Raw genomic sequence first — 12,050 nt, forward strand, 5'->3', positions numbered from 1 at the left:
CATTGCACTCCAGCCGCAGTGACAGAGCAAGACTCTGTCTCAAAAAAAAAAAAAAAAAAAAAAAGGCACAGTGGCTCACGCCTGTAATCCTAGTACTTTGGGAGGCCGAGGTGGGCGGATTGCCTGAGGTTGGGAGTTCGAGACCAGCCTAGCCAGCATGGTAAAACCCTGTCTGTACTAAAAATACAAAAATTAGCCAGGCGTGGTAGCAGGCACCTGTAATCCCAGCTATTCAGGAAGCTGAGGCAGGAGAATTGCTTGAACCCGGGAGGTGGAGGTTGCAGTGAGCTGAGATCGTGCCATTGCACTCCAGCCTGGGCAACAGAGCAAGACTCTCGAAAAAAAAGAGTAGACGCAGACCCTATCCCCTGGCCAGTTTGGGAGTCACTGGAGATAAGAATATCTGCCACCTGCACGTGTAACCCAGACTGGGCCAGATGAAGACTTAAGAGGAATCCAGCCAGAGCAGAATGCAGTGAGATGGCAGGGACATAGGGGACCAAGAGAAATCTTGGGGTGCTAGGGGCAAAGCAGGAGCCACAGCATTAGATGAGTCTGGGCTGAATTCCCACCTCTATGGCCATTTAGCAAACACTTTACCCTCTGTGCCGCCATGTCCACTTCTATAAATAGGGGGTGATAGCATGTATCTCAGGGGTAGTCCAAGGATTCAAGGAGAGGATATATGTCAAGTACCAAGCGCTGTTGAGAAGACTAAAGCTCTCATCCTGCGAGGGTGCTCAGGCCTGTGTCCTGAAGGCGGGTGCAGGGGAAAGATGGGGCCTGCCCACCCGAGGGAAGCATGACTGGGCCAGGGTGTAGGCCCAGGAGCAGGGCCGCGCTAACCCTCCCCTCAGCTGGGCTTGATCATGCTGCGTCCCTGGGCTGGACAGCAGTAAAGCGGGGGCAGCGTGGAAGGCTCGCCTCCCTGAAAGCCTGGTGCTCTGTCCGGCAGATGGAAGCCATTGGGAAGCTTTCAGATGACATGCGGCGGCACTTCCGCATGAAGCTTCGGAACCTGTTCACCAAGTTCATCCGCAAGTTTGGGTCTGTACACTGAGCGGGGGGTGGGGTGGGGCAGATGAGGGGCCGAGGATTTCCAGTCCTACCAGGGACACTACCTCTGGGTCGTGCTGTCTGGCCAGTGCCTCTCACCAGCCCTTCCTTGCCACTCCCAGATTTGAGCTAGTGAAAAGGCTGTTGCCCGAGGAGTACCACAAAGTCCTGGTCAACATCCGGAAAGCTGAGGCCCGGGCCAAGAGGCACCGAGCCCTGAGCCAGGCTGCCACGGAGGAGGAAGAAGAGGAGGAGGAGGAGGAGGAGCCTGCCCAGGGCAAAGGCGACAGGTGAGAGAGACCATGTTAGGGCCATGGGACCTGGTGTCACCCCAACCCAAGGGCCTGCCCAGGCAATGCCCACTAACCCCCGCCTCTCCTGGGGGCACTCTGACTGGGGGCTTCTCTGTCCTTAGCATTGAGGAGATTTTAGCTGACTCAGAGGACGAGGAGGACAATGAGGAGGAAAGAAGCCGAGGCAAGGAGCAGCGGAAGCTGGCACGACAGAGGAGCCGGGCATGGCTGAAAGAGGGTGGTGGGGACGAGCCCCTCAACTTCCTGGATCCCAAGGTGGCCCAGCGAGTCCTGGGTAAGCACAGGGCTGGCCAGTGCACTCAGAAAACAGACTTGCCATGGTGCCAGGTTCTCAGGTGGTGGGTAGGGGGTGGCATCCATAGCAGGCCCATGGACAAGGCTGAGAGGTGCCCGTTTGGGGTCCCTGAGCCGGGCTTGTTGGTCATGATGAGAGTGAGTAGCATGGAACTGGCTTTCCACCTCCTCATGCCAAACTCTCCACCCCAGCCACACAGCCAGGGCCAGGCCGGGGCAGGAAGAAGGACCACGGCTTCAAGGTGAGCGCCGATGGCCGGCTGATCATAAGGGAGGAGGCAGACGGCAACAAGATGGAGGAAGAGGAAGGCGCCAAAGGTGGGCCCAACACGCTTGTCCATTCATTTATTCACCGTGTTCACTTATTCCTTCGGTGATCACTTGCTGAGGAAGCGTGGGTAAAAACAGACCGGAGAAGCTCTTCTCTTGGCAGCTTCCTCAAACTTTTTGAGTTTCTCAAACTTTTTTTGAGAAACATTAAGAAATCTTTTTATGTTGTAACCGAGCCATTTATACAATACATGTTTAACTCAAAGGAAACTATCAGAAATGGTACCTCCCCTTACTGTGTGTGATACGCTGTTAGTCTCTTCTGTTTTTCTCCTCCTCCTCCCCCTCCTCTTCCTTTCTCCTTATCTTCCTTCCTCTTTTTTTTTTTTTTTTTTTTTTTTAATGCAAACTTGGCTAAGGCCCTGAAGATGATTTAGAGGCAGAAAGAGCCAGAGGCTGAAACCCTCCCAACTTCCCAATCCCAATGTCTCACATTGCCCGGGAGTCCCTCCAGTGTGGCATCTCGGAGCTCTCTTTAGTCTTTCCTGGCCCCTCTCCACATATCCACGCATTAGCTAAGAAATACCTAGGTCTTCGCCAGGCGTGGTGGCTCACGCCTGTAATCCTAGCACTTTGGGAGGCCAAGGCGCGGATCACAAGGTCAGGAGATTGAGACCATTCTGGCTAACACGGTGAAACCCCATCTCTACTGAAAACATGAAAAATTATCTGGGCGTGGTCACAGGCACCTGTAGTCCCAGCTACTCGGGAGGCTGAGGCAGGAGAATGGCGTGAACCCAGGAGGCAGAGCTTGCAGTGAGCCAAGGTTGTGCCACTGCACTCCAGCCTGGGCGACAGAGCGAAACTCTGTCTCAAAAAAAAAAAAAGAAAAAAGGAACACCTAGGTCTTCAAGAACACACCTGTCATCCTTTTGTTCGGTTCGCAGTGCTGTGAGCTCTGAGCCCTTGTCTCACTGCACCTCCTAACTAGAGCCTCACTGCTCCACATGCACCCAACTCACCAGCCACGCGACTGCAGCCACTCAGTCAGCCTCTCCTTAGCTCCATTTCCTTGCTTCAGAGTGGATAGCATAACGATCCTAATACCCACTTTTCTGGGTTGGAATGAAGATGAATCGGTGTAACGGGTACAGCGTATGTACTTGGTGTACATGTGCCTGTTATATTTCTGTGTCTAGCGTCTTCTCTGCTCCTCTCTCGCCCCTGTATACTTTCCCATCTCCTGTCCCCCTTGGTGCCCAGGCATTCCTGAGGCTGTCAGGACCCCTCCCCTCTCTCTCAGCCTTTCCAAACCCCCCTGCTCTTCAGGATTCAGCTCAAAGCTCCTTTTGTAGCCCTTCCTGGGCACCTCAGCCTTTAGGCCTGATTCCCCTAGAACTCCTGCCAAGCCCAGAGAAAACCCAGTCTTCAGCCCTTGGTCATGTGCTTTCTTTGGAGATAGAGTCTCGCTCTGTCACTCAGGCTGGAGTGCAGTGGCTCGATCTCGACTCACTGCAATCTCCATGTCCTGAGTTTATGCAGTTCTCCTGCCTCAGTCTCCCAAGTATCGGGGACTACAGGCACGCACCACCATGCCCAGCTAATTTTTGTATTTTTAGTAGTGATGGGGTTTTGCCATGTTGCAGACTGGTCTCGAACTCCCGACCTCAGGTGATCCTCCCACCTCGGCCTCCCAGAGTGCTGGGATTACAGGTGTGAGCCACCACACATGGCCAGTCACGTGCTCTCTACTGTCTTTTGGTTGTTGATTGACTTCGCCTGAGTTTCTCTTCCCTCCAACTGCTCAGTTTCATACTTTATATTCCCACATGGAGCCCAGCACATACTGCATGGGACAGAGATTTCAAACAGGAGAATGAGCCTTCCTGGCACAGTGGGGGCGTGTATGGAGCTGCGGGAGTGCCTGACTCCCCCGGAAACCTGGGGCTTTCTTCAAATCTCAAACAGATGAAGGGTGGGTGAGTGGGAAAAAAAAAGTTTCAAACAAAGCCATATTCACCTCAAAAGTAGGATCACCATTTTTTTCAGGGGCCGTTATCCCTAGGGCCTAGGGTGGGAAGGAGAAAGGGGCAGTGCTCAGGGGTCTCATCTCTTCTAGCCGAAGGATGATATTGGGCTGAGGAAGGCAATTTTCTGGGGCTGGAGTTGGTGGCCCCTCAGCCTGGTGAGCCAGGAGGGGGCAGAAGGAAAGGGTAGGTTTTGAGGAGCTCCCACAGCGCTCATGGGCCTCTCCTTTTTGGCTCCAGGTGAAGATGAAGACATGGCTGACCTAATGGAAGATGTGATCATCAGGAGTGTGAGTAGTTCCTGCGGATGGGGGGCTAGGGCTTCAGACCTAAGCCTGGGCCCCACAGCTTCTCACCCCCACCACACATAGACACTGGAACTGCCCTGTTTCTGGAAGGCTTAGTGCGTCCTCACAGGTGTGCATAGCAGGCGGTCCAGAAGGCTGTGGGTGCCATGCAGGACGGGGTGATGGTTGTTTAGTTAAAGGAGAAAGAAGGCAGAGACCCTTGTCTCTCTAGCGAGGGCATGTGCTATGCAGGGGCAAGGGCAGCAGCTTCCCTGTGTGCTCCTGCATGGGGTGGGGGCATCCACCGTGGGGGAGCATGGCTGTGCGTCCGGCACTGTGCTGAGGGCTCCACGTAGCCTCACGAAGATAGGGACTCCGTTGTCCCAGTGACCAGAGGAGTGTACAGAGGTAAGTAGCCTGCCCAGCGTCACAGGGCTCAGTCTGTGCAAACCAGGAATTTGAACCCTGGTTTTTCAGTCTCCTAAGCCCAGGAATTCAACCTCTTTGCCACCATTACTCCTGTTGACCTGGGAGTGCTGCCTCCCAGGATGGAAACAGCCCCTCAGCTGCCCCACCTGAACCAGCAAGGGTGAAGTGGGCCCAACCCGTCACCCAACACCTGTCAGTCTCAAGCTCAGTGGAACATTTCCATTCTGGAGCAGTTTCTTCCCTTTCTGTCCTTCCAGACTGTGCCCCGGCCCATCCAGCCTTCCTGGGCACCACCCATAGGTGACAGGAGCCTACATCAGGGGTATAGTGATATCGGTGGGGAAGCGGCAAACTCTGGGGTCCCATCTTGGCTTCAGCCTAACCTTTTAAAGCCTCAATTCCTGATCTGTAAAGTGGGGTTATAAATAGACCACCTGGTGGAGTCATTGGGACAGTTTGGTAAGATTGGGCATGTAAAGTGCATTACCATAGTGCCTGCCGTGTTACACACTTCCCCCACATCCCCGTTTTCATTGGCGTCATATTTGTGAATGTCTGCCCATGTGCCTTGCCAAGTGTCCATCTGTCCAGCATGGCCCAAGGAGGAGCTTTGTTATTAGAGCATTGTGACAGCGCAGAACTCTGTTTGAAGAGCTGAGTACATATCCAGAGTCCTGGGTCAGAGAGTAGCTGAGGACCTGAGCAGCCTCTGATGTGGGAAGCCCCTCTGGGATGCCCTTGAGGAAAAGCAGTGGGGCTTCTGCTGAAAACCCTCCTGCCCCTCTCTGCGCCCAGGCGACCGCTTCTGTGGGACAGCTTCACCTACTGGGAGTCCTTCCCCTGCTTGGTCTGACATGGGCCCCTCCGAGAGGCCACCCTCAGGCCAGTCTAGTCTCCCATTCCAGGTGATGGCAGTCATCTGCCAAACGTGTGTCCCTGGGCCCAGACTGCCTGGGCTCAAGTCTTGGTTTCTGTGTACAGTGCTTGCCACTTAGTGATGCGAAGTAAGCCACGGTGACTTGATTATTCACTTTTCCTGGAAATCTTTTTCCAGTCAAAGCCTCCTGGGTTCCTTGAGCGAATCTTCACATGTGGCTTTGCCGATCCTTGGCAGCGTACTCCTCTTCCTGGCTAGGGAGAACCAACCACGGCCTTCTAAGGATGGCCCCCACTGCCCCAGGCAGAGCGGGACTGGGCAGACGCCTTGTCTGCAGGCACTGAGAGGGCCCCAGGGCAGCTGCACTCTGTGGCTGGCTCCTGCCACTGAGACCCCCAGAGGGTTTCTTGCATGGCACTTAGTTCTAACTCTTTTTTTTTTTTTTTTTTTTTTTTGAGATGAAGTCTCGCTCTTTCGCCAGGCTGGAGTGCAGTGGCGCAATCTTGGCTCATTGCAACCCCCCCCCTCCCGGGTTCAAGTGATTCTCCTGCCTCAGCCTCCCGAGTAGCTGGGATTACAGGCGTGTGCCACCATGCCCAGCTAATTTTTGTATTTTTAGTGGAGATGGGGTTTCATCATGTTGGTCAGGCTGGTCTCGAACTCCTGACCTCGTGATCCGCCCGCCTCAGCCTCCCAAAGTGCCAGGATTACAGGCGTGAGCCACCAAGCCCAGCCAAGTTCTAACTTCTGCCAACCATTGTGGGAGCATGAAGTGCTGGGGTTCAAGTAGTTGCCTCCATTCAAGGCTAGCGGGCTGGGCCGTTGGCCAGGCACCAGCTGAACCAAGAGCCAGCTCAGCCATCGTCCCCCACATTGCAGTTGGAGTCAGCTTCCTCCCAGTTCCTGTTTCTCCACTAGGAGCCCACTCAGCTGGGCTTCGGCCAGTGGACCTGGAGTCCCCCGTCCCCCAGGCACACCCTGTGTGTGCTGCAGCCTGTTCGCTCTGCCCAGGCTGATCCCTTTACCTGGCACACCTTTCCCCTGATTGGCCTCTGAGCCTGCCTCTGAATCCCCTGGGTAGCTGGAGCCCTGGGAATCTGCAGTTTCTAGAGGTTCCTGGGGCACAGTGGCACAGACCACAGTGCAGGGACCAGCCTTGCCAGCTGAGGCTGCCTCTGTTTGCCTCTCCTCCCTGCACAGCATGCCTCTCCCTGGCCTGGTTGTTGGTTCTAGGCTCACATCTGGTGGGCTGGGGCTGCTGTTGGGCTCTCCCTCCTTGCCTTGGACTGCCTAACACAGCGCCAGGCGCACAGTAGGTGCTCTGTCACTTCCTGTTGAATATAATTGATGAGCTTACGTGTCTCACTGTCCATGTTCATACCTGCTGGGATGGTAGCATTGTTGAGGATCAGTGATGACTGGCTTGAGCAGGGGTCTCCCACTCACCTGAGAGCCCCTGGAGCACAGGAACTAGATCTTGTGCCCTGTGTCCCCAGGGCCTGGCACTTAGTAGGGCATCAGTAAGGGAGTGATTAATAGGGAGAGTGGGGTGGGGTTTGTGTGAAGCAAAGAACTGGTAAAGCTATTCTCTCTGAAGAGGCCAGGGACTTCATTTTCCCCATTAGGAAGGCTGGGTAAACTGATGTCAGAAGCCCTCTGGGCAATTGCAGGCCTGGGTGGGGCCCAGAGTGGAAAGGCAGAGCAGGAGCGGCCACCACCAGCCCGGCAGTCAGGACGTGGCCAGAGCTTCTCTCCTGCACTGCCTGGCTTTGTGATCTTGGACAGTTCCTTGCCCTCTCTGGGCCTTAGTTTCCCCGTCTGTAAGTGAGAGGTGGGGTGCTTAGCAGAGGGCCTCCCCTGCTTGATGCAGGGTACTCTGCTGTTACTGTTGGTATTCCCGAGGGTAGGCACATCCCTTGGTTCACTCACTCCCCACCTGTTCTCTCTCTATAGAAAAAGCACCAGAAGCTCAAGCACCAGAAAGAGGCTGAGGAGGAGGAGCTGGAGATACCCCCTCAGTACCAAGGTGAGGCTTCCACTCCTCTGTCCTGGGACACATGGATCCCTGTCACCTGCATTAGGGAGGGGAGTCACAGGAAGGGGTGGCAGGGCCATGAGGGTGCACAGCCTGGTTGCACTCACTTGGCACCAACAGAGGTTGGCTGATATGACACTCAAGACGGGCCTGGAGTCTAAGGGGCCCTGGGGGTGTGGGAGAGCCTCCGGGTTAGGAGATCTGTGCATGGAACCACCAGCTTTCTGAGGAGCCCTGAGCTGCAGCTGCTCCCCACCCGCCCAGGCCTTCCAAGAGGCTTGAGCCTGCCCCTTCTGCAAGCTGCTTGCCTCTCTCGGTCACCCTAAGAGCACCAACCCTGAGTCAGGCTGGGTTTAGAGAAGCCACTTGGCTGGTGTCGGGGCTGGGAACTGGGAAGGTTGGTATTGGGTCTGGCCAGAGGGTTCCCCTCTATTTCTATCTCTGGGCCCACCAGCTGTTGCCCTCCTAGAGCAGCTGCTAGAAGTGCCAAGGTGGCTTCACCTCTGCTTCCTTCCTCCCAGGGCAGCCATGCAGGACCCCTGCCCCCAAGCCCTTGCAGCAGAGCCCTTGCTTTGCATCTGGAGATCCAGGGGCTCCTGTGAGAAGCCTCTGATTCCAGTAGCTGGTGTGTCCTCAGTCCTAGAGCATCATAACACAGCTGCACAACCTCATGGCCCTTCTGCTTATGGCACCCATGAGCCAGGGCCAGCTCACCTACTGTGCCCTGGGATGGAGTGATGCTGAGGCAGGAGTACCTGCCAGTTGATGAGGCAGAGACCTGGGGTCAGGGCTGCTTGCCCAACCTCTGCTTAGCTGTGTGACCTTGGCCTGGTTACACTGTCTGTCTCTGAGCTTCTAGTTTCTCATCTGCAAAAACATGAGGAAGGGGGGTGGTTCGTGTTGGTCATCTCAGAGAGTCCTCCTGAGCTGGCATGGTAGGATTCCATCCACAACTTGTCGTTGAATGTTGAAGTCCAGGCTGGGGAAGACAGCTGACCTTGGGCAAGGATCCTGATCTCTCTAAGCCACAGTGTTCACGTCTGTTACAATGGGTTAAATAGCTGCCTTCTGGCCGGGCGCAGTGGCTCACGCTTGTAATCCCAGCACTTTGGGAGGCCGAGGCGGGCGGATCACGAGGTCAGGAGATCGAGACTATGGTGAAACCCCGTCTTTACTAAAAACACAAAAAATTAGCCGGACGTGGTGGCGGGTGCCTGTAGTCCCAGCTACTCGGAGAGGCTGAGGCAGGAGAATGGTGTAAACCCGGGAGGCGGAGCTTGCAGTGAGCCGAGATCGCGCCACTGCACTCCAGCCTGGGTGACAGAGCGAGACTTCGTCTCAAAAAAAAAAAAATAGCTGCCTTCTATCTCAGTGTTTGTGTGAAACCCAAATGAGATAAGAGGGGAAAGCCTAAAATGCCTTCTCTTACAGATGAGGTTAAGAGGCTTGCCTGAGGTTGGAGCTGTAAGTGGCAGAGCTGGGAGTTGAACCTGGCTGGCTGGCTGAATTCTGTCTGACTTTGGAGAATAAGGGTTATTTTTTGTTAGTGTGTTAGTGGAGAATATATGTGTTCCCAGAGGTCTCTGGTAAGCTGTAAGGATTCTGGGTCAGTCTGAGGAGCCCAGTGATCTAACTGTCAAATCACCAGACAGTCCCTCCTTGAGGAAGGTCTTTATCCTGGTTTGATAGGGGACAGAGCCAAGTTTCTGGCCTTCACTCATCTGCTCCCTGGCAGCTCTCTCAGAGAGGGTACCCGTTGCCTTTCTAGAGGAGGCTGCCCTGGCTTTGCCTGATTCATGGTCCTGTGTTCTCCCTATAGCTGGAGGCTCTGGCATTCATCGCCCTGTGGCCAAGAAGGCTATGCCTGGGGCCGAATACAAGGCCAAGGTAAGAGCTGCATGTAGGGCATGGGGTCTCCTGGCACTGGAAAGGTGCCAGGGAGGGGCAAGGAGGAGCTGTGCCTATCACTGTCCTGAGCGGCACCTTCCTGGAACTCAACTGAGGCCAGGAAAGAAGAAGGGGTTCAGATGCCAAGACCTTGTGGCATCTGAAATGGGGGACCTTGTCGAATGGCCTTCCAAGGATACAAGAGCTCTTTGGCACCACCTAAGGCAGAGGATGAAGGGAGGTTATGGGGCCTGTCAAGTCTAGGGCAGGGACAGAAGGGGGACCCCACCCTCCTAGCTGACTCTGTTTCTCTGGGCAAGCAGAAAGCAAAAGGTGATGTGAAGAAGAAAGGCCGGCCCGATCCCTATGCCTACATCCCCCTCAACAGAAGCAAGCTCAACCGCAGGTATGACGCTGTGCCAGGCTAGGGGCTGGAGGATGGGTGGGGATGAGGGAGCAGAGTGCTCTAAAGAAGGGAAGGCCTTACTAAACTCTCAACTCAATTTGAGTCTCTTCCAGCTTTTTGTTTTTTTTTTTTAACATGCACCTATATCATGTAGCTGGTACCTACCTGTATTACTGACTTGAACTGCTTCTTTATTTTTTTTTTTGAGACAGAGTCTTGCTCTGTCACCAGGCTGGAGTGCAGTGGTGCGATCTTGGCTCACTGCAACCTCTGCCTCCCGGGTTCAAGCTAGTCTTCTGTCTCAGCCTCCCAAGTAGCTGGGACTACAGGCGCGTGCCACCATGCCCAGCTAATTTTTGTATTTTTAGTAGAGATGGGGTTTCACCACATTGGCTGGGATGGTCTTGATCTCTTGACTTCATGATCTGCATGCCTCAGCCTCCCAAAGTGCTGGGATTACAGGCATGAGCCACCATGCCCGGCCCTGAACTGCTTCTTTAAACATGATATTATGTCATACAGATGTTTTCTGGTATATACATACTCTACATAGTCATCTTTTTTTTTTTTTTTTTTTTTTCGAGATGGAGTCTCGCTCTGTTGCCCAGGCTGGAAAGCAGTGGCACGATCTCGGCTCACTGCTAGCTCCGCCTCCTGGCTTCACACCATTCTCCTGCCTCAGCCTCCAGAGTAGCTGGGACTACAGGCACCCGCCACCACACCCGGCTAACTTTTTTTTGTATTTTTAGTAGAGACGGGGTTTCACTGTGTTACCCAGGATGGTCTTGATCTCCTGACCTCGTGATCCGCCCACCTCGGCCTCCCAAAGTGCTGGGATTACAGGCGTGAGCCACTGCGCCTGGCCATAGTCATCATTTTTAATAGCTTTGTATAATTTGCTTTTCTAATCCTTTTATTGGTTGTTTCCGACTTTGGCCCTTAAATTGGGTTATGTGTAGGGCTGCTTTCGAAACTAATGTTACTAGGGAAATGGTGTTCTAAAGTTATAGCTTCTGCCGATTGTAGGTTACCTTTCAATGGAGGGATGGGTGGGCAGAGGGAGCTTTGACCTTCTGTGGACGTACATTAGAGGAAGAATGGAAGGGAGGCCTGTTTCCAGGGGGATAATTGTGCCAAAGTGGAATATCCAGGTCAGGACATAAGCCATGTGGAAGCTGGAATCACATGTGGTCTGCCCAGTTCATGTGCTGGTCACCACCTGGAGGCCCCCTTCTCATCCCTGCTGGCGCTGGGGGTGAGCCATCATTTGGCATCAGGAGGGGGCATCCTATTCTCAGTCAGATATGACCCTTCTGTTCCTTGGCCCTGCAGGAAGAAGATGAAGCTGCAGGGACAGTTCAAAGGCCTGGTGAAGGCTGCCCGGCGAGGTTCCCAGGTGGGACACAAAAACCGCAGAAAGGATCATCGGCCCTGAGGCCCAGGGCCCCTGGGCTGCCCTGTGGTCCAGTCTGAGGCCCTTTCAGCCCCCAGGCTGCCTTGCCACCAGCTCCAGGTGCTCAAGATTCTGGCAGAGCCTGGACTCAGGATGACTTGGAACTAGGGCTTGGCTCTCAGAAGTCCTGGATTTTGGAAACTCCAAATGGAATCACCCTTCAGAGACATCCCTGGTGCCTGGAGATGGGAATGTGGCCTCTGCCTCTGAGTAGGTGCCATGAGGCACCTTTGCTTTCTGCCCAGAGTGGCCATGAGCACCAGAACAGATGATCTCCGTTTCTGCCAGTTGCTTGTAGCCACATGGCATTCTGGCTATGGTCTGGGTGAGATTTATTGTGACCAGATGTAGAATAAATGTGTCTCATCCTGCATTTTTTTTCTAGAAACTGTTTCATAATCTGCCCCCTCCAGGGGTAAGAACAGTGTCCAGTTGTTGGCGGCAGTGGCCTGACCTCTTCCTGTCTAACTCCTTACATCCAGTCCAGGGCATATCATAATGCTTTGCCCATAGGACAGGCTTTGGAACTTGCCTGGGAGCACCCACCTGTGTCAGGAGGGGCAGCGAATGCCACAGGGCTGGTGTCGAGAGCTGCAGTTCAGCACCAGGGACTGCCCCAGCTGCCCTGGGCACAAGTCTCTCCAGCATCTTTGTTCATTGATTCAACGAAGTGTTTGCTGAGCCCCTCCAAGTGCCCGGCATAGCCTGGTTCATT

The 12,050-nt window shown here is 54.3% G+C and overlaps 1 protein-coding gene across 2 annotated transcripts in view; it reads left to right on the top strand.

Annotated features, from left to right (window-relative positions):
- Positions 1-11,708, top strand: part of RRP12 (ribosomal RNA processing 12 homolog) — a 46,866-nt gene extending 35,158 nt beyond the window's left edge. For both annotated transcript variants that reach the window (XM_030808964.1, XM_030808970.1), the window contains 9 exons: positions 956-1,047; positions 1,179-1,346; positions 1,472-1,644; positions 1,857-1,982; positions 4,202-4,251; positions 7,508-7,580; positions 9,409-9,476; positions 9,800-9,882; positions 11,215-11,708. In XM_030808964.1, coding sequence (XP_030664824.1) covers positions 956-1,047; positions 1,179-1,346; positions 1,472-1,644; positions 1,857-1,982; positions 4,202-4,251; positions 7,508-7,580; positions 9,409-9,476; positions 9,800-9,882; positions 11,215-11,317 — 936 coding nt within the window. In that variant the 3' untranslated portion in view covers positions 11,318-11,708. The remainder of the gene's footprint in view (positions 1-955; positions 1,048-1,178; positions 1,347-1,471; positions 1,645-1,856; positions 1,983-4,201; positions 4,252-7,507; positions 7,581-9,408; positions 9,477-9,799; positions 9,883-11,214) is intronic.
- Positions 11,709-12,050: the final 342 nt, after the last annotated feature.

The sequence above is a fragment of the Nomascus leucogenys genome, chromosome 3, assembly GCF_006542625.1.
Source record: "Nomascus leucogenys isolate Asia chromosome 3, Asia_NLE_v1, whole genome shotgun sequence".
NCBI lineage: Eukaryota > Metazoa > Chordata > Mammalia > Primates > Hylobatidae > Nomascus > Nomascus leucogenys.